Source organism: Mobula birostris, chromosome 12 (genome assembly GCF_030028105.1).
Source record: "Mobula birostris isolate sMobBir1 chromosome 12, sMobBir1.hap1, whole genome shotgun sequence".
NCBI classification, from domain to species: domain Eukaryota; kingdom Metazoa; phylum Chordata; class Chondrichthyes; order Myliobatiformes; family Myliobatidae; genus Mobula; species Mobula birostris.
In genome coordinates this window covers 69241907-69267675 of record NC_092381.1, presented here as the reverse complement: position 1 = coordinate 69267675, position 25769 = coordinate 69241907, and the positions used below count along the sequence as shown (strand labels likewise).

At 41.1% G+C, this 25769-nt stretch overlaps 1 protein-coding gene across 1 annotated transcript in view; it reads right to left on the bottom strand.

The window, feature by feature from the left end:
* soat1 (sterol O-acyltransferase 1) overlaps positions 1-25769 on the bottom strand; it is a 64097-nt gene that overhangs the window by 26375 nt on the left and 11953 nt on the right. The window contains exons 3-6 of the mRNA XM_072274018.1: positions 7234-7292; positions 1504-1649; positions 957-1016; positions 654-761 (exon numbers count right to left, since the gene is read on the bottom strand). Of these exons, the coding sequence (XP_072130119.1) occupies positions 654-761; positions 957-1016; positions 1504-1649; positions 7234-7292 (373 nt within the window). The remainder of the gene's footprint in view (positions 1-653; positions 762-956; positions 1017-1503; positions 1650-7233; positions 7293-25769) is intronic.

Here is a 25769-nt window from a genome sequence, read left to right as displayed (position 1 = left end):
TAGTACATCAAAATCCATATACAATCAGGTTTAGAAAGCTTCCTAATAAAGTTGTTCAAGCAGCTTACCACTACCTTCAAAGTCAACTAGAGTTAGCTTTATTCATTGCCATTGATGTTGCCTGACCTGCTGAGTTCCTTGAGCATCTGATGAGTGTTGCTTGGCATTAGCTTTGCTAGTTGTAACTATATCTCAAGAATGAAAAACTACAGAAGTTGACTCAACTGTGAACTGTTGTAGCATTCCTATATTACTATTAGGGGCTACATCCAATGCTGATTACACTCAACAGGAACCTCAGTAAGCCTTTAACAGGCACAACATTTTCTGTCTCCTCAAACTGAAAGAGTTCATTTCAATTTGATAAAACAACAGCTGCGTGTACAGTTGAAAGTCAGGCAGAAAAAAAAAAATGCATGCTTGAAGTCACACTTTATTTAAAGTGGTATTTTCTCAATCCAATCTCCTATTTTTAAATCAAGGCTTCTAATCCAGTCGTCAAAACGTAGCTTTGCTCTAAACCTTTGAAATATTCCACATTATTGGACTTAAGTGTCCTTCAGCATTTTAATTTCAGTAGACACTTAGAAAAAAAGCAAACATTATTAAAATACAGACTTGTCTTTTTGGCACTTTTTCTCCCAAATTCTTACCTTCCTTCATCAATGAAGTCCATCACCAGGGTACTGACTATAAACAGAATCAGTAAAGCGATGAACATATGATAAATGGTTCGGATGTGATTCACTTGGAAGAGTTCACTAAGGAAAAGAGAAATAGGGCTTAATATGGAGGTTTATTATAAGCACAATTGCGCAGTGAGCTCAAAAATACATCCAGATCCACATTGCCATAATTTTATAATATAACTTTATCAAAAAAAAGTCATAGCTGCTTTTATCAGTTTTCCTAATCTTGACAGCTGAAATTGCATCTCATTCTAAAACAATACTTACTCAAGCAGAGATCGACGAGACATGAAGTGCTTTCCCTTTTCTGGGGGTGCCCTTGTCTGTCTGTGAACAGATACATTTACTGTAATTAGAACCCAGTGGCACAACATAGTTATCCGGTGAATATGAACAATGTCTAAAAAGTAGAGAAAAATAAAAACTAATGCAATGAGTGGACAAGCAGTAAACAAAATAGGATTCACACTTTATTTCATCACAAGTAACTTTACTATTCTTCACCACCTTCCCTCAAGGCTCCAGAAATAAGACAAACAAGAGAAAATCTGCAGGTGCTGGAAATCTAAGTAAAACACAAAATGCTGGAGGAGCTCAGCAGGCCAGGCAGCATCTATGGAAAGAAGAACAGTCGACATTTTGGGCCGGGCCTGTTGAGTTCCTCCGGCATTTTGTGTGGGCTGTCCAGAAATACATATTGAGGTTACAGTTTGTTTTCTGAAATCAGCACCCAGGAGGTACAAAGGACTAAGACAATGCTAGAATAGGAAGCTCAGTGTTAGCACAGATCAAGATACATTTTATCACTTCTTACCTGTTAGCCATAACTGCATGATCTTTAGTCATAGATGCAGACAAGAAAGGAGTAACAGAGGGGTCCAAGGTAGTAGATTCAATCAAATCGTCCACAAAATGGTTAAAATGAGAATCAAACTGTTTCAGTAAATCAGTCTTCATTTGCTATAGCAAACAACAAATAAAGTTAATGACAGAAAGGGCTCTCAAATTTGTTGAAACATTGCCTTTTGAACACAATTTGCAGTTAGGTTGATTTAGTGAACCTACTGCTATCGAAAAAATGGAGACAATGGGATAATTCACCTATCACGCCCACCGATGAAGAACACTGCTATAATAAGAGATAGGTTTTAAAGCACAGTTCTAAACCTACCCTTCGCGTGCACATTTGACCGGAGATATCACTCTGGAGAAAATATTTCTGTAGTCGGCCACAAGTTCTATTTGCTGTGGTTCACAGACTGTCTGCAATAGTGTCCTAGTAAATACACCTGTTAAATTTATTCTTGCCAGCCCTGTCTTAACTTTTTCCTGAGGTTAATAGAGCGATCATTGCAAAATAACATCTGGAATAAATATGCAGCATGAAAACCACTATGCCACTGTCCCTACAAGGGGAAAGTTTGGTAATGTGATGGGGATTCAGGGGTTAGATTTTAAAAGCTCCATTCTTCTTTCCTTTTAACAATTCATAACAAAATATCAACTAGTTTCCAATGAATTGATAATGACAGTCAACACTACCAAAGTCAGAATCAAAAGATTACAGATTATAGCCAATTCTCAACACTTAAACTCAAACCCTCAATGATACCCTCAGTACAGTTTTAAGAGCTCAATGAGTGAAGACAGTCCTTCAGTTGAGCTGCTGTGTATGCCCTCTTGGATGGCTGCAATATTACGAAAAGGCAAATATGTCAGATTCTGCAGTAATAACATGGTTTTTCCATGAATCTAGCAGACATAAAGAAATGAGAAGTTTTACACATGAAAGTTATAGAAAAAGGCATAAAAGATAAGTGGATTCACTTATTCCCAGGGTTAGAGGATTAGAGGATTTGATGATTTGAGGAATTTAAAACCAATATTGGCAAGGATGTTCACAGGAGTCTAGGAGTTGAAATCAAAGAAAAATTAATACCCGGTTAATTTAGATAACTGGAAAATTGGAGCTCAATGTGATAAAAAGCATAGAGTTCAGAACAGAGATGCATACAAAGGAAATCATTTCAGAGCATCATGTGATGACATCAATACTCGTGTCTCTACATTGAACCACAAAGCTTGAGGTAAGAGCTGTTTCTATTCAATGAAGCAAAATGGTCAACAGCTGTGGTTTGTATCACTCCCCTGGCCATTTTTAAATTAAGGTTTGAGGAAGCTAAGGGAGCTATATAACCCCACAGTTTTTAGACTAAAGGAGGGGCAGATGTTAGAAATACTTGATACAAAATCACTGACCTAAAATATCAAGTACATCAAAGTTATCCAACACAAGTACTTTGAGCATTTCTACGTTACATTTAATATAGTTCTCAAACAACCCAAAGTGGAGAATTAATGAAACAAAAGAAGGCCTTGCCTAGAAGAGCTTTCTTCATTTAATGTCCTTATCCTCTCTCCATTTATTTCTGCTTCAGGCTGTAAACCTAATTTGCAAGAGGGAACTGGTACAGTAAAATCGAAATTATCTGCGTACTTCCTCTTCAACTGTAGCATGTGATTGCAACATTAGGTCACATGAATAAAAAAACTGACCTATCAAGCTTGCTCCAGTTCAGATTTGGTGCTAATGGTGTGGAGCTTTGATGGAATTGAAAAAGTAATTATAACAGGGCTAAATTTCACTCAAGGACTCAAGTTGTCTGAAGTCTTTAAGAATGATTAGTGTTTAGGAGCTATAAAAACATTGTAAGTCAATCTCTTGCCAAAGTATCCTGATTAACCCTCTTGTTACTTGATCAAAGAATTCAATAGATTATCAAATATAGACAATCCAAGAGTTATTCTTCATCCAGCAACTGAGAATTAAATTTGGTCCTTGAAAATAGTCTCTAGTGATTTTTCACACCATTAATTTGTCATGTTAGCAAGTTTATTCCTGCATTAACTTTTCAACAGCACTTTATGTCATTTTGTAATCCTCCACTTATCTGGCCTATTCCCAAATCCCTGGAGTTCAAAGACTTTCTAACTAATCCTAACTTCCACCAGAAACACAGCAACTAATCCAACAGAACAAAGGAACATAAAAGGTTACAAAGGCTGCACAACAGAAGAGCAACTTCTAAATGTTGAATGACAACATATTCAGCACCTTTTTCCTTTCATATACCTCTAGCTCCCACTCTATAACATGAACTTTATCCTCTTGTGAATGGCCAACTAACCTCTATAGTCGAAGCTTTCAGTTGACTATGTAGAAAAATTTTAAAAGCATCCTAAGACAATCAGTGGAATAAACAAATACTTCGAAATCTGATTTTAATCATTCTAAATATGCAAAATTTACAAAGACCTGTACTGTTCATTCCACATAAAACTAAACAAGATTTGGAGCCAATGCTTGTTAAGAATTCTCTCCACTTCTGACAACCCTTTCGTCATGGATGTAATAATGACCAAAGCACTTAGCAACACTATCTTTAATGAAAGAATTAGGGGAAAATAAGTATGAAGGTAAGGGAAAAGGATACAAAAATCAAATTCCAAGACTTAAGTTCATTTGCAATTAGTCATCCATGATGACTAGCAACTTTGTAGTCCTCAACTTTGACCCAAATCAATGACCCACAGATTCAAGACTGCTTTTGTCACTTTTCAACAATTACTGCTGTGTGCTCTTCCATAGTAGAAACATCTAGTTACCACTTCTATTTATACATCTTCCAGATTTCCTTCAAATCAATTTTCAACATGTACTTGTATTTGATACAGAGAAGATAACTGTCCTCCACATTAAACACACAGTACAAGTTCACAAAGATCCAATGTCACTTCATTCCTTAGTTGAAAAGATGCAGACACTTGTACACTTTCCTGAACACCAAGAAGCCAAGACAGGTTATTGCTGCTTTCTATCAACCTCCTGTTCCAGGTTCAAGTCAAAGGAAATGAAGAGCAAACCTGGATGGTATCAAGTAACTGCAACACAATCATTTAACCAGATTATTGGTTAAACTGCATATGGTGAAGATTATCCAAATATACAATGGGACACTGATTAAGCAGAGAATTGGGTGGAGGGATGAGTGTAAATTAATCACAAACAAGAGAAAATCTGCAGATGCTGGAAATCCAAACAACACACACAAAATGTTGGAGGAACTCAGCAGGCCAGGCAGCATCTACGGAAAAAAAGAGTACAGTCAACATTTCAGGCAGAGACCCTTCAGCAGGACTGGAGAGAGAAAAAAAGATGAGTAGATTTAAAAGGTGGGGGGGGGAAGAGGGAGAAACACAAGGTGATAGGTGTAACTGGGAGGGGGGAAGGGTGAAGTAAAGAGCTGGGAAGTAGATTGGTGAAAGAGATACAGGGTTGGAGAAGGGGAGAGGACAGAAGGCCATCAAAGGAAGAAAGGGGGAGGGTAACCTGCCTCAATGACTTGTGTCCAGTAGCACTTACATCAACTCAACTGTGATGAAGTGCTTTGAGGGGTTGGTGATGAAACACATCAACTCCTGCTTCAGAAGCGACTTGGATTCATTCCAATTTGCTTACTGTCACAACAGGTTAAAAGCAGATGCATTTCTTCAGCTCTGGAACATCTGTACAGTGAAGACTCATATTGACCACAGCTCAGCATTCAATACTATCATCCCCCAGAATTGCCTCATTTGCAGACCCCAGTCAGTTCCGATTGGCAACAACATCTCCTCCATAAATTTCATCAGCAAAGGTACACCACAAGGCTGTGTGCTTCGCCCCCTACTCTTCTCACTTTATACCTATGGCTGTGAGGTTAAGTACAGATCCAATGCTATATTAAAGTTTGCTGACAATACCACTGTCACTGGCCAAATCAAATGAGGTGCTGATTCAGTATATAGATGGGAGATTGAAAATCTGGTTGACTGGTGCCACAACACTAAACTCTCACTCAATGCCAGCAAGACCAAGGAGCTGGAAATTTACTTCAGGAGGAAACCAGAGGTCCATGAGCCAGTCTCCTTTTGGGGAAACAGAGGCGAAGAGGATCAGCAACTTTAAATTCCCTAGTGTTATCACCTCATAGGTTCCATCCTGGATCCTACAGGTACGTTGTATTATCAAGAAAGCACAGCAGCACCTTTATTTTCTTAGAAGTTTGCATAGATTTGGCAAGACAACTAAAATTGTGACAAACTTCTGTAGATGTGTGGTGGAGAGTATATTGACTGGTTACATCACCAATACCCTTGAATGGAAAATCAATACAAAAGCAGTGGATACAGCCCAGTCCATCACGGGTAAAGCCCTCCCCAGCAATGAGCACATCCACATGGAGCGCTGTTACAGGAAAGCAGCATCCATCATCATCCAGGCCATGGTCTCTTCTCACTGTTGCCATCAGGAAGGTGGTAGAGGAGCCCCAGGACCCACACCACCAGGTTCAGGAACAAATATCCCCAACAAGAGGGGATAACTTCATTCAACTTCACTCACCTCAACACAACCTACGGACTTACTTTCAAGACACTTTATCTGATGTTCTCAATATTTTTTACTTATTTATTATCTTTCTTTTTATTTATAGTTTATTGTCTTTTGCACAATGGTTGTTTGTCCATGTGGTGTGTGGTCTTTCACTGTTTCTATTGTGTTTTAATGTTTACTGTGAATGCCTGCAAGAAAAAATGATCTCAGTGGTTTATATAGTGACATATGCATTTTGATAACAAATTTACTTTGAACATTGCATTACACGTTTCTTTTGCAATTCTTTTGTTGATTTGACTGTAGGAATAGGAGGCTAGAGACCTGAATTTTTTTAAAAAAATCTAATAACATGTCAAACTTGGTTTACCAGGTTAAGGGTGATCTTGAACAGTTTACAAATCACTGGAAAAGCTAAAACACAATTCATTAGATGAGGTTTTTAAACTGATAAAGACTTACATTAGAAGTGTTCCTACCCTGAAGCATTTTACAGCCAATTAGGTACTTTAAAATACATACACTGTTGTTGGACAATGCACCTGTTGGTCTATGTGGACTTGGTACGTCAACATTTCTCCATCATTATTGGAACAAAATCCAAGGTAGGGCAGAAAGATAGTGTCACAGTTTAACAGAATGCTTCACAGCATCAGTGATAAGACGATTGGGACTGAATTCCTGCTGCTGTTTGTAAGACACTGGAGAAGTTCTCCCCGTGACCTCATGGGCTTCTTCCCATACTTGAGAGATGTATGGGTTAGGGTTAGTTAGTTGAGGCCGTGCTATGTTGGCACCAGAATCATGGCAACACTTGCAGTCTGCACCTGGCACATCCTCTGACTGTATTGGTCATTGACAAAAGCAACATTTCAATGCATGACAATTAAAGCCAATCTTTTAAAAAAATGATTCCATGGGACAATGCAAGTACCTTCACTACGTGACTGTTATGGTTCAAGACTATTTCAAAGACAAGAAATGTTGCCTTGCGAGTGACAACCTACCCCGATCCCACTCTAGATGAACAGGCACAGGAGCATCAGAGTATAAAGCCTGGGCAGAAAAAATTTATAAATCAAACAATGCCTGAGTTATTCAAAACTTTACCTCAGCCTTCAGCTTCAGTTGTATCTTTTTATTGATTGCATAGTCAGCATCTACTTTTCCTGAAAGAAAACAAAGATTCATGTAAACTCAAACAGAATGAGGTGCACTTGAAGCAATTAGGGTAAACTATTTGGTGGGGTGGTGGGGGGGGGCAAGGAGACAAAAAAGAAAATCGTCCACAAAATAGCTACTTCTGTTAAAATCCTACAATTTCTTAATTATGAGTGAAAATGTTTCTTGGTAAGATAGCAAGTTCATAGGCCACTCTAAACTCTCTAGTACAGGGACGGCGAAACTATGGCATGCATAAAAACTTTCTTTGCAGATGGCATGCAGTGCCACTGTTCAAATTCAAAAAAATATTCTCACGCCGGCTTGGCGTCAGCTAGGTGGTTCAGATTAGCCGACATTGGATGCTACTTGTGAAATTCTCACAGACCCCGACATACAGATCTGCATTGGATAGTAAACAGCTGGGCCAGTTACCATTAGCTTCACTCTGCTTTTGTTTTAGTTGTTGTACGAGAGTGAGCACTGGATATTCAGTGATAATAGTGGTCCATACTGTATGTAGTTCAGCATTCCATGAATATTCATGTAAGTTATTGTTTTCAGTAATGAACATGGCCAGGTCTAATTATAGTAGTATATTTACTGATGAAACTAATGACACGTGCACAACTCTTGAAACAACCAAATACAAGCCAGATATAAATATTTGTAATTCTTAAACATTTGTCACTGAATAAACAAAAGTCACCAGTGGAGAGTAAAGTGTGTTTATTTTCCTTTCCTTGATCTTTTATGAATATACATCAAAGCTACAATTTTTACATTCATATTTCTATATGAGGCACAATAACAATTCTATGTGGAAATATTTTCCATTGCCTTTTTAAAAGATGACTAGTGTAACAGGTTTTCTAAAATACTTCATTTGTTTCAATTTGTCTGTTATACTTTTATTAATAAAATAATGAATACATGTAAATAAGCAACAGGACTCATGCTTTTTCCTTTAAAAAAAAACTCCATAATTATGCTCAAAATTACCATGGAATGTGAGAGAATTTTTTTTTAAGCACATGGTTGCCAATTCAGGCACACACACTCCTACCCTGGTATGTCAGAGATAGGTAGAATCTGGAGTGAAATGATGGAAATGTGGAGAGAATGCATAACGGGGTCTCAACCCAGTGCAGGCTCAGTGGGTCAAAAAGGCCAATTCCATGCTGTTATACAATGAAATTAAAACTTTCTTTAAAGGCTCAAAGAAACTGGCCACTAATTAATTTAATTAATATTCAGACAGTAGGGTCCTTTTGGCATTAGAAATCTGACAGGATTACACAAGGGCTGAATTGCCTCCATGCTATATAATATCCAAGTATGACACAATGGGTCATCAGTAAATTAAAGCATCTTAGAAACCCACAGTCCACAAAGGAACTCAAATCAATTAACAAATAACTTGAAGCAAGATTTTTTTCGGAATCCTTAATATTAAAATTGCAAAAGCTACATTAATCTTTATTTGCTAATATTTGGTGTTACGTGATGTAACAGAAAAAGAGATATGAAATTAGCTTGCGGGTAGCTGCCATTTTAAATTATGAAGCAGGTCAATTCTCAGTCCAGTCACTTTGGTTTTAAAAACTTAAGAGAAATATCCCCCAATTACAACATTTGAATGAACAAGAATTCTTCGTGATTACTAGTTGCTGTAATGGCAAGACTACATATTTATTAGGCCAGTATGATCTTAATGAAGGGCAACAAATGAATTAATTAAAGGGATTCTTGCAGTTTTAGTAAGCCTATTGGAAAATAGAGATTTCTTCTGCTGGTACACAAATGTTGAAGTAGAATGCATAATAGTACAAAACATTAACTGGACTACAGCTGGATTACTATGTGCAGTCCTGGTTAACACACTAAAGGAAGATGGTGGTGGACAGCAGGATAAGATTCACTAGGAAATTGCCTGGGATAGAGCATTAATAAGCAGAGGCTGATAGGCTGGTTTGTCTTCCTTGGGGCAGAGAGGACTAAAGTTGGATCCAACAGTGAGTGTAGACAGCTGGGAAGTTCCCCTTCCCCTCTCAGAGTTGAGGCATCTAACACTAAAGTGCATTGGTTTTAGCTAAGAGCCGAGAGAATTAGAAGAATTTTTCACCCAAAGGACAGCTGATATCTTGAACTTATTGTTCGAAGAGACGGCAGATTCAGATATTTAGTTGAGTATTGGAAATGCAATGGTATAGCAAGCTATAGACCACGTGCTGGAATAAAGGACGGGTATCAATGGGTATCGATGGCTGGCAAAGAGAGTGGGCCAAAGCATACAAATGAATGGAACGGAATTTCATGAGACTCATTAATGTCTGGGAATTCAGATTATCACCAACATCTGAATTTGATATACAAATTTCAAATGCTGATTATGATCCAACCTTGACAAAGATTATTTTTCCTCACCCACCAATGCTCACCTTATAGATAGATAGATAGATATACTTTATTGATCCCGAGGGAAATTGGGTTTCGTTACAGCCACACCAACCAAGAACAGAGCATAAATATAGCAATACAAAAACCATAAACAATCAAACAACAAAATGCAAACTACGCCAGATGGAAAATAAGTCTAGGACCAGTCTATTGGCTCAGGGTGTCTGACCCTCCATGGGAGGAGCTGCAAGTTCGATGGCCACAGACACGAACGACCTCCCGTGCCGCCCAGTGTTGTATCTCGGTGGAATATGGCCAAAGTTCAATATCCGGTCTACAAACACATTCCTCGATCGTAATATGACCCGGATTGCACCATCTGTTGTTAACTAGAACAGTAAGCACCCAACTCCTTTACGCTTACCGCTCTCAGTGCACTTCCGGTCAGCCCGAATGGTCTGGAAGCCGTCCATGGAAAAGTTTTGATCGGGTATGTCCTCATGCAGCCCCGTTCCAGTGAAACACATCACACTGCACTCCCGAAATGTTCTCTGACTCCTGGCTAGCGCCGTGAACTCATCCATTTTATTACCCACCGAATTCTTCTTCTCCATAAGTCTCTGTTGTCTCGATCCAATCCTCTTTCCTCGCCTTTGTGATCCCCCTCTGCATCCTCTGTGTGTTTTCCTCCAGATTTCAGCAGGGGTGTCCGCCGCTCTGTTCGCTAAACCGGCCGGCATAAGCTCAATCAGCTGGTCCCTGGAATAAACAATGCGACCATGCTTCTGTCCTACTAATGAGACGTGTTGGAATGTAACTATTTCCAACGCTAAAAACCTAAATAAAACTCTCTCTACCAGCATGTTAGAGATGGTGCAGCTTCAACGTGTTACCGTGAAAAAAAATACAAAAAATAATGTAAGTTAAAAAGTAAGAAGAAAAAAGTAAGAATACTGATCGGAACAGCTGTAACAGGCTGCATGCACGACCGGCGCATGCGCACTGGTTATGCATTGTTTTGTGTTTTTATCATGGAGTGAACATTAATGAACAGCATGTCATTTTACAGTTGAAAAGGGAGTAAGAGAAACTTACTACATAGAAGGTCACTACAAATGGACGCGTGACAAAAAGTCACCATTTTCTGCACTGTAGCAATACAATAGATAGTGTCTTAAAGGCAATGCCCTTACAAAGTGCACAGAAATCAAAAAGATTTAAGAGCAATTCCTATTTTAAAAAGTGTTCATATAGTAGGGACCTATGACTGATGTCACTCATTTCCTCTATTTATCAGACCTGCACTCACCCCATTTTCCTCCAGACAGACTAGAGATCGAATTCCCCCTCATCTGGTTTTCACCTACCACCCTCCACAGAGCACAGCATCCTTTGTCATTTCCACCAGGTGCAACGAGATCCCACTACCAGCCACAGCAGCTCCTCCCCACCCCGTCCGCCTTCCACAGCACTACTCCCTCCAAAATCCATTCAACCATTCCTATCCACCTCTGACCCCTAGCACTTTCCCTGTAAATTACAGCAAGTGTATACGTTCTCAAAACTCCTCCCTCAACACCAACCATGACCCAGAACAGCCCTTCCACAGGAGACAAAGATTCAAGTGTACATTTCTCAATCTCATCTCCTGCATTTGATGCTCATGTTGTGGTTTCCTCCACATAAGACCAAGAACAAACTAGGCAATTGATTCACAGAGCACCTATATTTTATCTGCAAAGGCCATCCCAAGCTCCCAGCTGATCACTGATCCAGTTCCTCTTCCCATAATGACTTGTCTGTTGTGTACTTCCAATACCATATTGAAGTCTAATGCAAAATTCCACCTATGTAATCTAAACTCAACAGTATGTATGAGTTTTTCCCCAATTTCACGTACCCTCACTTCTGGTTCTCCCTCCCCCGTCCCTTCTCTCTCCTTCCAGTCGTCCTCCGCTCCTCCCATTTTTACTTTCCAATGCCACTCTCTGCCACTCACCATCACCCAGTTTATTCCCCACATGGTTTCAAACTATTACACATACACTTCGCCCACCAACTCTTCTTGCCCCCTTTCAATCTCTTCCCCATCTGGTTCCATCTGCCTTTCACTTCTCTCCTAATGGTTCTTGTTATCACCAACCTTACTCACCAGATTCCAGACCATGTTCATGCTCCCAGCCATCTCCATCTCCACCTCCACCCTCCTCTCCATCTATCATTCATCTGCCCACCTTCAAACTCCATGTCCCCAAATGGGCCAATCTGCCCGTCATCCTTTGCACAGAACTGCTCCCTCCTCCCCTCCCAGTCCACACATCATTCCTGACCCATCTCACCATTCCCCTTTTTCTCTCCTATGAAAAGCCACCAGTTCCATCCCCCTCAATCTCACACAGATACTGCTCGACAGAAATTCCTCCAGCAAAACATTTGCCGCTCCACTATTTAATGTTTGTTTAGAATGCTACAATCTGTATTAATTTGACATTTTTAATTTAAATATGAACGTTCTTGAAAAATGTGTGCCCTAACTCCTACTTCCGTTGGACAAAACTTCAAATTTCCGACCACATTTTTCAGTTTATAACTCAGCTTTCAAATTATGTTTGGTATTTATAGGTTCACAGCACCAGCAGACTATTCTAACCCACAAAGACATGAAACAATTAAACTTCCTCGCACCCTCTACCCACCTCACTAATTTTTTCCGCTTTCCCTGGCTCTACATTTCTACATTATGAATTGAGCCATGGGGCAAATCAGTCATGATCTTATTGAATCATCTTCTATCCATTCCTCCCTCATACATTTCCCTCACTTCCTTTTACTTGCATCATTGCTACTTGCCTCAACTCACATCCAATGTCTTCCCTAGCACCAGACTCAAGTTTCAAGAAGATTCAAAGATTCAAAATGAATTTATTATCAAAGAATGTAAAAATTATATAGCCTTGAGATTTGTTTGTTTACAGCAGCCACACAGCAAGAAACCCAAAAGAACCCAGAATACCAACCCTCCCCCAATCCCCTCTGCATCCAAAAAAAAAATCACAGATCATGTAAATAGAAAGGGAGCAACAACAACAGCGTTCCGAACCAAATTGAATCCTTAGATCTAAATCCCTAGAGCAACTCGGAGCAGACCTCAGTATTCAGCTCATTAAACTAGCGGGGCAAGTCACCGCAAAGTTCGCAGACACGAGGCGCAGCAGCTGGGAGTCTCAAAGATGCAGCGCTGCGGAGCAAGGAGCCCCCAGTCCATCTGGGTTGGCGTGTAGATTGTCTGAACAGCAGATCATACCTTGCATTAGGACCCGGGCTCTGCTCCGGGCTTACATTTTGCCGCCGAAGAAGCCGTCCTCGACCTCGTCAAATCGGCTCGGTGCTCAGAGCGATCCTCGCCCAACTCTCAACACCCTGCCTTTTCAATCTATCTGGAGTGGCAATTAAATTGTCCAAATAGCAGATAGTGCCTGGCATTAGAACCTAAACATTCTTGCAAAGCAAACTGTGATAGTTCGGTACTAAAGGAAATTTCTTGGGGGCTTTGAACCAGACAGAAAGAAATGCTGAAGAAAAGAATCTGAGTAATAAGCAAAGTGACTGCCTTTCCTTCTCTTGGCCTCAGATTCTTTTTCATTGACTCATGCAATCCCAGAGTGAGCAGTACCAGATCAGGTCAGTTTCACAAGCAGAATGTTAAACAAACACTAAGCAAGATTATTCTTACTAAGAGGTTGAAAACATCTACATTAGCTGCTGAAAGGTTAAATTCAATCACAATTGCTCCAGCTATATTTCTGTTGTACTATAGGTGTTATTCCCAGATTTAAAATACTTATTTGCAATTCCAGAGTCCAAAAAAAATCTCACATTCCACTAAAACACAAACTCATTTTAGTCAAGGTTACAGTTAAAACCTGATATCGTGGTGTTAGGGAATGTAGAAAAAACTGGAAACACATCATTGGGCATCTGCATGGAGAACAGTCCTGTGAACATTACAGTAATGCCCTTTGTATCTCCATGTTCCCAGGTGCTACCCTACCCCATCAGAACTTTGCCCTCAGATCAATAGGCAATAGTCGAAAAATGGGGAACAAATTCAGAAAACAGAGGTTCAGCGTGAATTATTCTCATGCAAGTTAAGTCACTGGCAAGGAAGGCAAATGCAAGGTTAGCATCCATTTTGAGAGGACTAGAATATAAACACAAGGACATAATGCTGAGGCTCCATAAAGCATTGGTCAGCCCACTGTTACGTACCCCGTAACTGGGTTGCCAAACCAGCAGAAATGGATCACTCAGCTGGAGTCTGGATTACTAGAACTAAGAAAGTTTTATTAAAGAAACAAGCAACACAGTAATCGAAAGGATAATAAATGCAACAGTTCAGCAATGATAAACACACATGTGCACAGAATTAAGATAACAGCATCAATCAAGCTCTATCGTTGTCTAGGGGTAAATGACCAAATTTCAAAGTGACACAAAAGTTCAGTCCAATTTAGTTCAGTTCGCAGTAATCGTTGCCATGGCGATGGACAACGTGGGGGGAGGGAGAGAGAGAGAGAACGGGAACAACTGATCATTCAGACACGGCTTCCACTCACAGACCGGCGATATTGCTCACAAGCAGCTTTCGGGCAGGTCCTTGGTGATATCACCTGGGGTCACCGACTGTGACCCCTTCTCCAGATGTGGTCGATCCCCTGCAGTGAACCCGGCACCCAAGCGAGGGTGGACACACACCAGGTTCCCACTGATCGTACCTTTCCACCCTGTGCGTTTAAGGTCCAGTACTTCCCACCGACTCGTGAGAGGCGCACCACTTCCAGGGTCTCGTTACCTCAGGTGTCGTGTGTGTCCTGCCTTAGCGAACCTGTCCCTTTTTTATCCCCCTGCTGGGTTATCACCTGTCCATCACTTCAAACAGTTCAGGGTTCAAAGGGGGAGCCGCTCTTGACAATACCCAGACTGATGGCTCCTTCAGTAACACCTCCAAATGCTGCTTCATTGTGTGCCTTATCTCTCCTTCCCCTGAGGGCAGGTGGCAGACCAACTGCTGATGCCACTGGTGCTATCCCAGACCAGCAAACATCTTAATTTTATGTGTATTCTCGTCACACCACAAATTTAGATCACTGTAAACAGTTTTGGGCTCGTTATTCAAGAAAACATGTGCTGGCAACAGAGAGGATCCAGAGGTGGTTCATGAGAAAGATTCCAGGAATAAAGAGTTAATGTATGAGGAGCATTCAGTGGGTCTGGGCCTGCACTCACTGGAGTATAGAAGAATGAAGGCAGGGGAGGGGGAATCGCATTGAAACCTATCAAATACTGAAAGGGCTAGAATGAGGGGATGTGGAGAGGATTTTTACTATAGTGGGCAAGTCTAGGACCAGAGGGCACAGCCTCAGAAGATAGGCTCGTCTATTTAGAACAGATGAGAAGGAATTTCTTTAGCCAGAGGGTGGTGGATCTGTGGAATTCATTGCCACAGGCAGCTGTGGAGGCCAAGTTTTGGGTATACTTAAAGCAGAGATTGCTAGGTTCTTGACTAGAAAAGTCTAAGGTTTTTACAAGGTTACAGAGAAAAGTCAGAACAATGGGGCTAAGAGAAATAATAAATTAGCCATGATGGAATGAATGGCGGGAGCAGTCAATGGGCCAAATGGCCAGATTCTGTTCCAATGTCTAATGTCTTGTAATTTGTCTCCAACCTATAAATTTTATCTTCTAAACTCTTAGATGGGCAAAATGCCATTTGGGAGAGGAATCAAAAAAAAATCAACCAAGCACAACCAAATCTGGCAATAAAGAAAAACATGTTTAAAACCAAAATGGAAGTTTGATGAAACAAAACAATCAGAATTGAGAAATGCAGGACACATATGACATTTCCAGTAATCCAAAATCTCTACTCCCAAAAGAACTTCAAAAGTTAATTCACTTTAAACCAGTCACCATGGTTGCAAAACTTTTTGCTAGTGCTTTACCATGATTCCTTAAGGTTCATGGGGTGGTAATGGGGACAAGCTCCCACTACACATTAAATGTTCCCAATGGCTTGCGCCTCAAATAGTCTCCAACAACACTCCTGGCCTTCACGTGTGGCTTAGCAGAACTGCTTCTAATGACAGGAGAAGGGGCAAAGATGGACTACTAGTGCCTTAAAATCAGTCACTTCAAGCAGTAGGGGCATGTCAGCCGTGGTTGGCAGCTCATCTAGAAGGAAAACTCTGATCTCAAACCTCCGCTACCTTGCAGCAATACCCACTCATAGGGGAAGGCTTCAGGAGTAAACCCCAATGGAAAAATCCAGAGCGGGAGTCCCTAAGGCAGTCCTACATTGAGTTTATGTTGACTGACAACTCCTGTGACGCTGCTGGTACCAAACTGTATCAGTCTCTGCTATTCCTTTGGGTTCAGATGTGTGGAGAGGTTGAGCTTGCGACATGGGCAACAGCTTGCTCTCCACATCGTACTGTCCAGGCCCACGATGCAATATCCATATCAACTCTGACCGACGGAGGCCCTCACTGACCATGAAACCACTACTGCCAACTCTCAAATCTACAAAACCCACAGATGATTATTGTAATCATTACACTACTACACAAAACAGCCAGCATTTGGACCAAACACAAGGAAAACGGCATGATGTCAGAATCCAGTTTATTATTACCAGCATGACGTAAAATTTGTTAACTTAACTGCAGCAATTCAATGCAACACAGAGGGGGAGGGGAGAATAAAACATAAAACATAATAATAAGTAAATCAATTACGTATAGTGAATAGATTTTAAAAACGTGCAAAAACAGAAATACTGTATATTTTAAAAAAGAAGTGAGGTAGTGTCCAAAGCTTCAATGTCCATTCAGGAATCGGATGGCAGAGGGGAAGAAGCTGTTCCTGAATCGCTGAGTGTGTGCCTTCAGGCTTCTGTACCTCCTACCTGATGGTAACAGTGAGAAAAGGGCACGCCCTGGGTGCTGGAGGTCCTTAATAATGTTCGCTGCCTTTCTGAGACACCACTCCCTAAAGATGTCCTGGGTACTTTGTAGGCTAATGCCCAAGATGGAGCTGACTAGATTTACAACCTTCTGCAGCTTCTTTTGGTCCTGTGCAGTAGCCCCTCCATACCAGACAGTGATGCATCCTGTCAGAATGCTCTCCACGGTACAACTATAGAGGTTTTTGAGTGTATTTGTTGACAGGTCAAATCTCTTCAAACTCCTAATCAAGTACAGCCACCGTCTTGCCTTCTTTATGACTACATCAATATGTTGGGACCAGGTTAGAACCTCAGAGATCTTGACACCCAGGAACTTGAAACTGCTCAATCTCTCCACTTCTGATCCCTCTGAGGATTGGTGTGTGTTCCTCCGTCTTACCCTTCCTGAAGTCCACAATCAGCTCTTTCGCCTTACTGATGTTGAGTGCCAGGTTGTTGCTGCAGCACCACTCCACTAGTTGACATATCTCACTCCTGGTTAAACTCCTTCAGTACCAGATGCAGCAATTCAGATCAACAGGTTTACTATCAGGACACTGTCAGGACAGATCTATAGAGTCTCTTAAAAGCAGAGGTGGAGGACTATGCCTCATGATCAACTCTTCTTGGTGCACAAATATATCAGGGCTATCCCAATTCTGCTCACCAGACCCGGAATATCTAGCAGTAAAGTGTTATCCTTTTTATCTACCACGTGAGTTCTCTGGGGCCATTCTGGCAGCAGTCTACATTCCACCTCAGGCCAATATCAAGTAGGCTTTAGATGATCTGAGTAATGAGATCAACATGCACAAAACAGCACACCCTAATGCCTTCACCATTATTTTGGGAGAATTTAACCAGGCCAGTCTGAAAAAAAAGCAACCAGCATCAACACATCACTTGCAATACCAGAGGAAACAACACACTGTACCATTGCTACACCACCATCAAGAATGCCTACCTGTGCTATTCCACACCCTCACTTTGGAAAGTCTGATCACCTAGCTGTACTTCTACTCCCTGAGTAATAGCAGAGACTGAAGATTGCAGCACCAGCAGTGAGGACCAAGAAGGTTTGGACAAGGGAAGCACAGGAGCACCTACAAAACTGCTTTGAATCGATGGACTGGACTGTATTCAGGGATTCATCTTCGAACCTGGATGAGTATGCTGCAGTTGCTACTGACTTCATTAAAACCTGTGTGGAGGAATGTGCCCACAAAGACTTACTGTACATTCCCAAACCAAAAGCTGTGGATGAACCAAGAGGCACATCCTCTGCTGAAGGCTAGATCTCTAGCATTCAAGTCTGGCAACCCAGGCCCGTACCAGAAAGCCAGGTATGATTTGCAGAGGGCTATTTCAAAGGTGAAGAGACAATTTTAAACGAGGTTGGAGGCTATATCAGATTAAAGTTCTTAAATCAGAATTTTTAAAAAAGCCAAGGGATCCTTTTCAAAATCACGTGAGAAAGAGCACCCTGTTAAAAACTCAGGAAGTTTTGAGCAATGTCTCAAAGGCAGCATCTATCATTAAGTACCCCCATCACCCAGGTCATGCCTTGTTCTCATTGTTACCATCAGGAAGGAGGTACAGAAGCGTGAAGGCACACACTGAACAATTCAGGAACAGCTTCTTTTCATCTGTCATCTGATTCTGAATGGACATTGAACCCATGAACACTACTTCATTATTTTATTTCTATTCTTGCACTACCTATTTAATTCAACTAAATGCAGGCAAAGGTCTGTATTTCTAATCATGTACTACAATTTCACCTGGGAGGTGGGAAAGGAAGCAATGAAAAGCCCTATATTGCTCCTACAGCTAGATGTGAAAACATCACAACACAGACTTGTGTGTGGGGAATGAAGAGGGACTGTGTTGTCACAAAAAAAATCCCTTCTAGATGCTGAAAGGGGAGGATAATGTGTACTTGGTAGTGAAAGCTTCCTCGAGTTGACAGTAACAGTAACTGTTGAATGCTTAGGCTGGTAGGTGGAAGGCAAGGACAAAGTTGTCTTGGTTCTGTTCTGAGGAAGATGGGGTGAAAACAGAGGTGTGGAAATAGATGAGATGTGCTCAAGGGCATTGTCCATTATGGTAGAGGAGAAACCACTATTATGAAAGAAAGAAGTTTTAGAGGCACCTGCATAGAAAGTTTCACTTTTGGAACAAATTGATAGAATGGAATGGAGTCCTTTCTGGAGGTGGTGGGGGGGGGGGGGGGGGGAAGGAGCATCATCAAGATAACTCTGATAGTCTATGAGTTTGTTGGAGGTTTAGCTATCCTCAGAAGATGGAACTAGATTTCAGAAATGAAAGGGAAGAATCAATAATGGACCAGGTGAAGCTGAGGCACGAGTGCTGAAGTACAAGTCCTGCACAAAATTCTGGAAGTTGCACTATATACAGTAAAAGATTGGAGGAATAAGCTTGATTGGAACTGAAACAAAGACTTCACTCATCCCTCAAAAAGACAGATATATACAATCCTGTAAGATCTCCCAAAAAAGCCTGTCAGCTTTCACAGAATCTGACAAGATATGGTATTAATGGCGAGGATACAACACCAATATTAGGAAAATTTCTACTGGTAAAATTCTTGAGAAAAGCACAAATGGACTCTCAGCTTTGATGCCTCAAATCAAAAAGAAAGGAGACTGCAGTTTCAAGCAATCCTATCTAACCTTATAAATAATTGTTGTGAAAAACAGCAAGAACTGGATTCTTTCTCAATTGTCTTGAAAATTTCAGGATGACAAAATCCATCTTAATTGTGCTGACCAAAGGATAATTTGTTATCACAGTACCATGACCAGAGAGGTGAATGGATAAATTCAGCATCAAGACAAACAATAGATTTTCCTATTGTTCCAAACTAAGTTTCTGTAGAGATATAGATCAAGACAAACTTTTATTTGATCCCTTTAAGGTAATGCTGTAAAAATACTGGCTCCTCTCCCACAGGATTCCTGTATTAAGCAGCATTTTAATTGGAGTATATAACAGAACTACATGGCCTTGAACTAGCTCTCTAAAGAACTGCAAAGCTCAAACAGCTGACGTATGTACTTAAAGGGAGGCTGCAAGTTCAATCACCAGGTTATGAGTTTTATCCACATTTTTAATTTGTCAAATTTGGGAATATCTAACAAGACCAAGCTCGCTATCCCTATTAATTGCTCTCATAAAAGGCAACACTTCCTTCCACTAATTTTGTGCTGTTTCATCACAGGCTACGTAAAGTATTGCTGGATAGGGAATTCAAAGCTGCAGGACCTAGATCCAAGTTCACACAATCAGAGATCTTCCAGCATCAGGGTAGCCTTTCAGCCCATCTAATAGAGGCTGCAGGTAAACAACAACTTGAGTGGTATGTGCAATTTAGATAGAACTGTTCACTCTTATTTTTCCCCCAAGTGAAAGAAGTCACATGTTTGGAAGACTAAATTTAAAGAACAATTGCAAACTGTCACAGTAGGTTCTGTGGACTAAACTTTGCAGTCTGTGTTTCACGAAATAGGTGGATATGTAATCTGGAGGACAGGAAGGGCAAGATGCCAGTCAAGCAAACTATTCCAGATACAAGGCAATATATTTATTCTTCTACATACCTGACTTGTGACTTCTGCTTCAAATTACAACATATAGAGTAAGGAAAATCACTACTTGCTGTAAATTCTAACTTGACCATTGAGGATGAAGTCCATAGAAATCAAGAGCACATCAGTGCTACTATCCTCCAACACCTATGAGCAATAAGAATAATAACTTGCAACTTTGCCCAAATTAGATTTCTACATGATTATCCTAACTAATGGAGTTACCACCACCCTTGCTTACACTGCTGTACAACATAAAAGGAAACCACAAGAAATTTCCTGTTTAGCATTTGGATGCATTTTTGTGCTTGAGTTTTGATGAAACCATCACAATATTCAAGAATTGAAAAGAAACAACTCCTGCCTAGCTGCTAACACAGCCTGCAACTTTAGCTTAGGTTAGCTCTGTTGATTACTTGTGAGGAACAGCTCAAATACATGTTCCAACCATTCCTCAGGAGAAGCAGCAATCCAACAGTAAATATCCATCACAAATTGCACTGAGTAGTTTTAGTCCAATAACTATAGCTGCAGACTGTGTTTGGGCCTCAGCTATCAATAAGATCAATAACTAGGATATGGGACACTAACCTGTGTGAGATATTAAACAATGATCAGATACAAAGAGGACTCAAGGCGACTTACATAAATTGAATGAATGAGCAAAAGAAATTTCAGTATAATGGATAACTCTGAAGTTATGCACTTTGGATGGAAAGACAAGGCATTCTGGTTAATTGGGACACATTGGGACCAGTACATTTTGGCCCAATTCAAGCAGCTGCCCCGATTAGCTGATATTTCATGGAAATAGTTTAAGTATATAAAAAAGGCAAACTACCATTTAACGGAGTAGCAAAATATGTTTTTAAATGAAACACAGGGGAAATTACAACACTATTGATACCATGACAATAGCAACAGAGGAATTCATCCAGTGTACCTGTATACTGTCGGGCTCTTTTGATGACTGTAAATGAACAAAATCAGTGCAGCACCTTGTGCGGATAATGGACACTAGATGTCTGCACTGACTTTGATTTTACAGTCAAAGGGAACATATTGTCTCAAATAAATGAAGGGAATCCCAGCTATTTTCTCAATTAGATTTTGTTCTTCAAGGGATATCCCAATTAAGTGGCTGGTCCAATTAAGCAGAATACAGATTTGGAAAAACTGGCATTTTGGAAAGATACAAAAAGAAAGACTTGTTTGGTTTCAGTGTGGTGCATTGTCTATCACTGCCATATGATGCCAGTACAGTAACAGTTTTTTTTTAAAAAAACAGGCATTGATGAGTACACACTTGGACTATTGTGTGCAGTTTTCATTTCCTTAGCTTCAGGATATTCTACGTATAGAGAGAATGCAAAAAAATTTTCACCAGTCTAATTCTGCTGAGGGCAAGATCTGTGGTATTCAAGGCCAGTGATCCATGCTAAAAACTCCAGCCACGGCCTGCGGAAGGCCACTTTAAGAGTGAATAAACAATCCCAATTGAAGTTAGAGACAGAATTGGATGCACGTCAGCTCTGGCAGGGTTTCCAGGCATACGGACAAAGTGAAACTTAACACCATGAATGGCTGTAATGCTTCACTCCCAGATGAGCTCAACGTCTTCAATGCATGCTCTGAAAGAGAGAAAAGTACACCTGTGCGAATCCCGGCAGTATCTAGTGACCCTATGATCTGTCCTAGAGGATGATGTCAGAACGTCTTTCAACTTAAAATTTCTGGGCATATCCTGATGAATTTTACTCAGCCATCATTGAAAGCATCACTTTTTGATTTCCTGGAGTGTTTTCTCTCTCTCTCTCTCTCTCTCTACCCCCACTGAAGAGAGATCACTGGCTGTCAGTAACCAACATTAGAAGGGCATCACCAGAGTGAAGAGCTGAAAAACTTTCTACTGACTCCACCAACCCTAGCAGTTACCTATTCACCAAATTACCATTAGGACGACACATCATCTCCAAAGCTTCTTTCCTGTAGCTATCCAGCTACTGAAACTCACTCAGGTGTAATACCCTAACTATCCCTACACCGCATTCATGTAATGGTCTTTCCTGCTCTCTGTACTCTGTCAATAATTATTTAATCTGTTCATATACTTATTTATTTCATTATTGATATTTTGCACATGTAATCGTACTGCTAATTGTTGATTGCTGATGGCTATTTGCACTATTGTCTTGTAAATTGTTGTTGGTATTGTATTATTTGTTATGGTGTTCTGTGTTTTACGGAATCACCAATTGTGGTATGTTTCACATACTGGCAATAAAGTGATTCTGATTCTGAAGAAGGTGAACCCTCACAAGGAATCAGGCCCCAGTGGGCACTGAAAACCTGTGCCAACCAACTGGTGGGAGTATTCAAGGACATCTTCAATCTCTCACTGCTGCAATTGGAGGTTTCCAACTGCTTCAAAAGAGTGACAATCATAGCAGTGCCCAATAGCAGGCTGACCTGCCTCAATGACTTGCCCAATTGCACTCACATCTACTACAATGAAGTACTTTGAGAGGGTGGTCATGACCAGAATCAACTCCTACCTAAACAAGGATCTGGACCTGCTGCAATTTGCCTATCACCATGATAGGACTGCAGCAGATGCAATCTCATTGGCTCCCACTTTACCCTTCTGTTAAACCTTACTTCTAATTACTACTAATTTCTAAACCCTACTAATTTCTTTGGCAGTTGAATGGGGCACGACTGCGCACGCGCTTGTAAGTCGGACCATGAGGCAGCCGGAGTGTTTAAAAGAGAGAAGATTAACTGAGCGGGCGACGGAGTAGAGGGAGACAGAGTAGGAAGGCTTTGGCTCGAGAGGCTTCGGTGAGCAGAGGCTGAGGAAGAGCTTCACTCCAAGTGAGGTTTGGCCGGGTAAGTTCCTTTAATAAATCTAATTACCTTAAGAGTAGGGAATGGAGGCAGCAGATAGGACAGTTGAGTGCTCCGTTTGCAGTATGTGGGAAGCCCAGACGAGCACAATCGTCCCTGATGACTACATCTGTAAAAGGTGCATCCATCTGAAGCTCCTGACAAACCGCATTAGGGAACTGGAGCTGGAGCTGGATGAACTTCGGATCGTTGGGGAAGCAGAGGCAGAAATAAACAGGAGTTACAGGGAGATAGTCACCCCTAAGAGTCAGGAGTCAGGTAGCTGGGTGACTGTCAGGAGAGGGAAGGGGAATAGACAGGAACAGCAGAGCACCCCTGTGGCCGTTCCCATCAATAATAAGTATACCGTTTTGGATACTGTTGGTGGGGACGACCTACCAGGGACAAGTTGCAGTGATTGCGTCTCTGGCACCGAGACTGGACCTTCAGCTCAGAAGGGAAGGAGGGAAAAGAGGACAGCAGTAGTGATAGGGGATTCGATAGTTAGGGGTACAGATAAGAGGTGCTGTGGAAGAGATCGAGAGCCCCGGATGGTGTGTTGCCTCCCTGGTGCCAAGGTCCGCGATATCTCGGATTGAGTTCTCAGTATTCTCAAGAGGGAGGGTGAGCAGCCGGATATCGTGGTCCATGTAGGGACCAATGACGTGGGTAGGAAGAGTGAGGAGGTCCTGAAAGGTGAGTTTAGAGAGTTGGGCGCCAAGTTAAAGGACAGCACCTCCAGGACAGCAATCTCAGGATTGCTACCAGTGCCACGTACAGGAGGGTTTAGAAATAGCAAGATAGCGCAGATCAACACGTGGGTGAAGACATGGTGCAGGAGGGAGGCTTCAGATTTATAGATAATTGGGCAGTTTTCCAGGGAAGGTGGGACCTGTTCCGGCAGGACGGTTTACACCTGAACTGGAGGGGGACAAATATTATTGCAGGTAGGTTTGCCAGAGAGGCTCCAGTGGATTTAAACTAGGTACAAGGAGGGAGGAGAACCAGAGTGTAGGAACAGATGTAGGGGCAGAAGGAAGAAAAAGAAAATAGTAAAGTTGTTTGCACCATTAGTGATAAAGAGAGAGTAAGAGGTGGAAAATTTCTTAAATGCATCTATTTTAATGCGAGGAGCATGATAAGAAAGGTGGAGGAGCTTAGAACATGGATTGATATCTGGAAGTATGATGTTGTAGCTATTAGTGAAACATGGTTGCAAGAGGGGTGTGATTGGCAACTAAATATTCCTGGATTTAATTGTTTCAGGTGTGATAGAATCAGAGGGACAAGAGGGGGAGGTGTCAGAGAAAATATTACAGCGGTGCTCTGGCAGGATTGATTAGAGGGCTCGTCTAGGGAGGCGATTTGGGCGGAATTGAGGAATGGGAAAGGTGTAGTGACACTTATAGGGGTGTATTATAGACCACCTAATGGGGAGCGAGAAGTGGAGGAGCAAATTTGTAAGGAGATAGCAGATATTTGTAGTAAGCACAAGGTTGTGATTGTGGGAGATTTCAATTTTCCACACATAGACTGGGAAGCCCGTACTGTAAAAGGGCTGGATGGCTTAGAGTTTGTAAAATGTGTGCAGGATAGTTTTTTGCAGCAATACATAGAGGCACCAACTAGAGAAGGGGCAGTGTTGGATCTCCTGTTAGGGAATGAGATAGGTCAGGTGACGGAGGTATGTGTTGGGGAGCACTTTGGGTCCAGTGATCACAATGCCATTAGTTTCAATATAATTATGGAGAAGGATAGGTATGGACACAGGGTTCAGATTTTTGATTGGAGAAAGGCTAACTTTGAGGAGATACGAAAGGATTTAGAAGGAGTGAATTGGGACAACTTGTTTTATGGGAAGAATGTAATAGAGAAATAGAGGTCACTTACAGGTGAAATTTTGAGAGTACAGAATCTTTATGTTCCTGTTAGGTTGAAAGGAAAGGTTAAAAGTTTGAGAGAGCCATGGTTTTCAAGGGATATTGGAAACTTGGTTCAGAAAAAGAGAGATATCTACAATAAATATAGGCAGCACGGAGTAAATGAGGTGTTCGAGGAATATAAAGAATGCAAAAAGAATCTTAAGAAAGAAATTAGAAAAGCTAAAAGATACGAGGTTGCTTTGGCAAGTGAGGTGAAAATAAATCCCAAGGGTTTCTACAGTTATATTAATAGCAAAAGGATAGTGAGGGATAAAATTAGTCCCTTAGAGAATCAGAGTGGATAGCTATGTGTGGAACTGAAAGAGATGGGGGGAGATTTTGAACAATTTCTTTTCTTCGGTATTCACTAAGGAGAAGGATATTGAATTGGGTAAGGTAAGGGAATCAGGTAGGGAAGTTACGGAAACTATGATGATTAAAGAGGAGGAAGTACTGGCGCTTTTAAGAAATATAAAAGTGGATAAGTCTCCAGGTCCTGACAGGATATTCCCTAGGACCTTGAGGGAAGTTAGTGTGGAAATAGCAGGGGCTCTGACAGAAATATTTCAAATGTCATTAGAAACAGGGATGGTGCCGGAGGATTGGTGTATTGCTCATGTTGTTCCATTGTTTAAAAAGGGCTCTAAGAGTAAACCTAGCAATTAT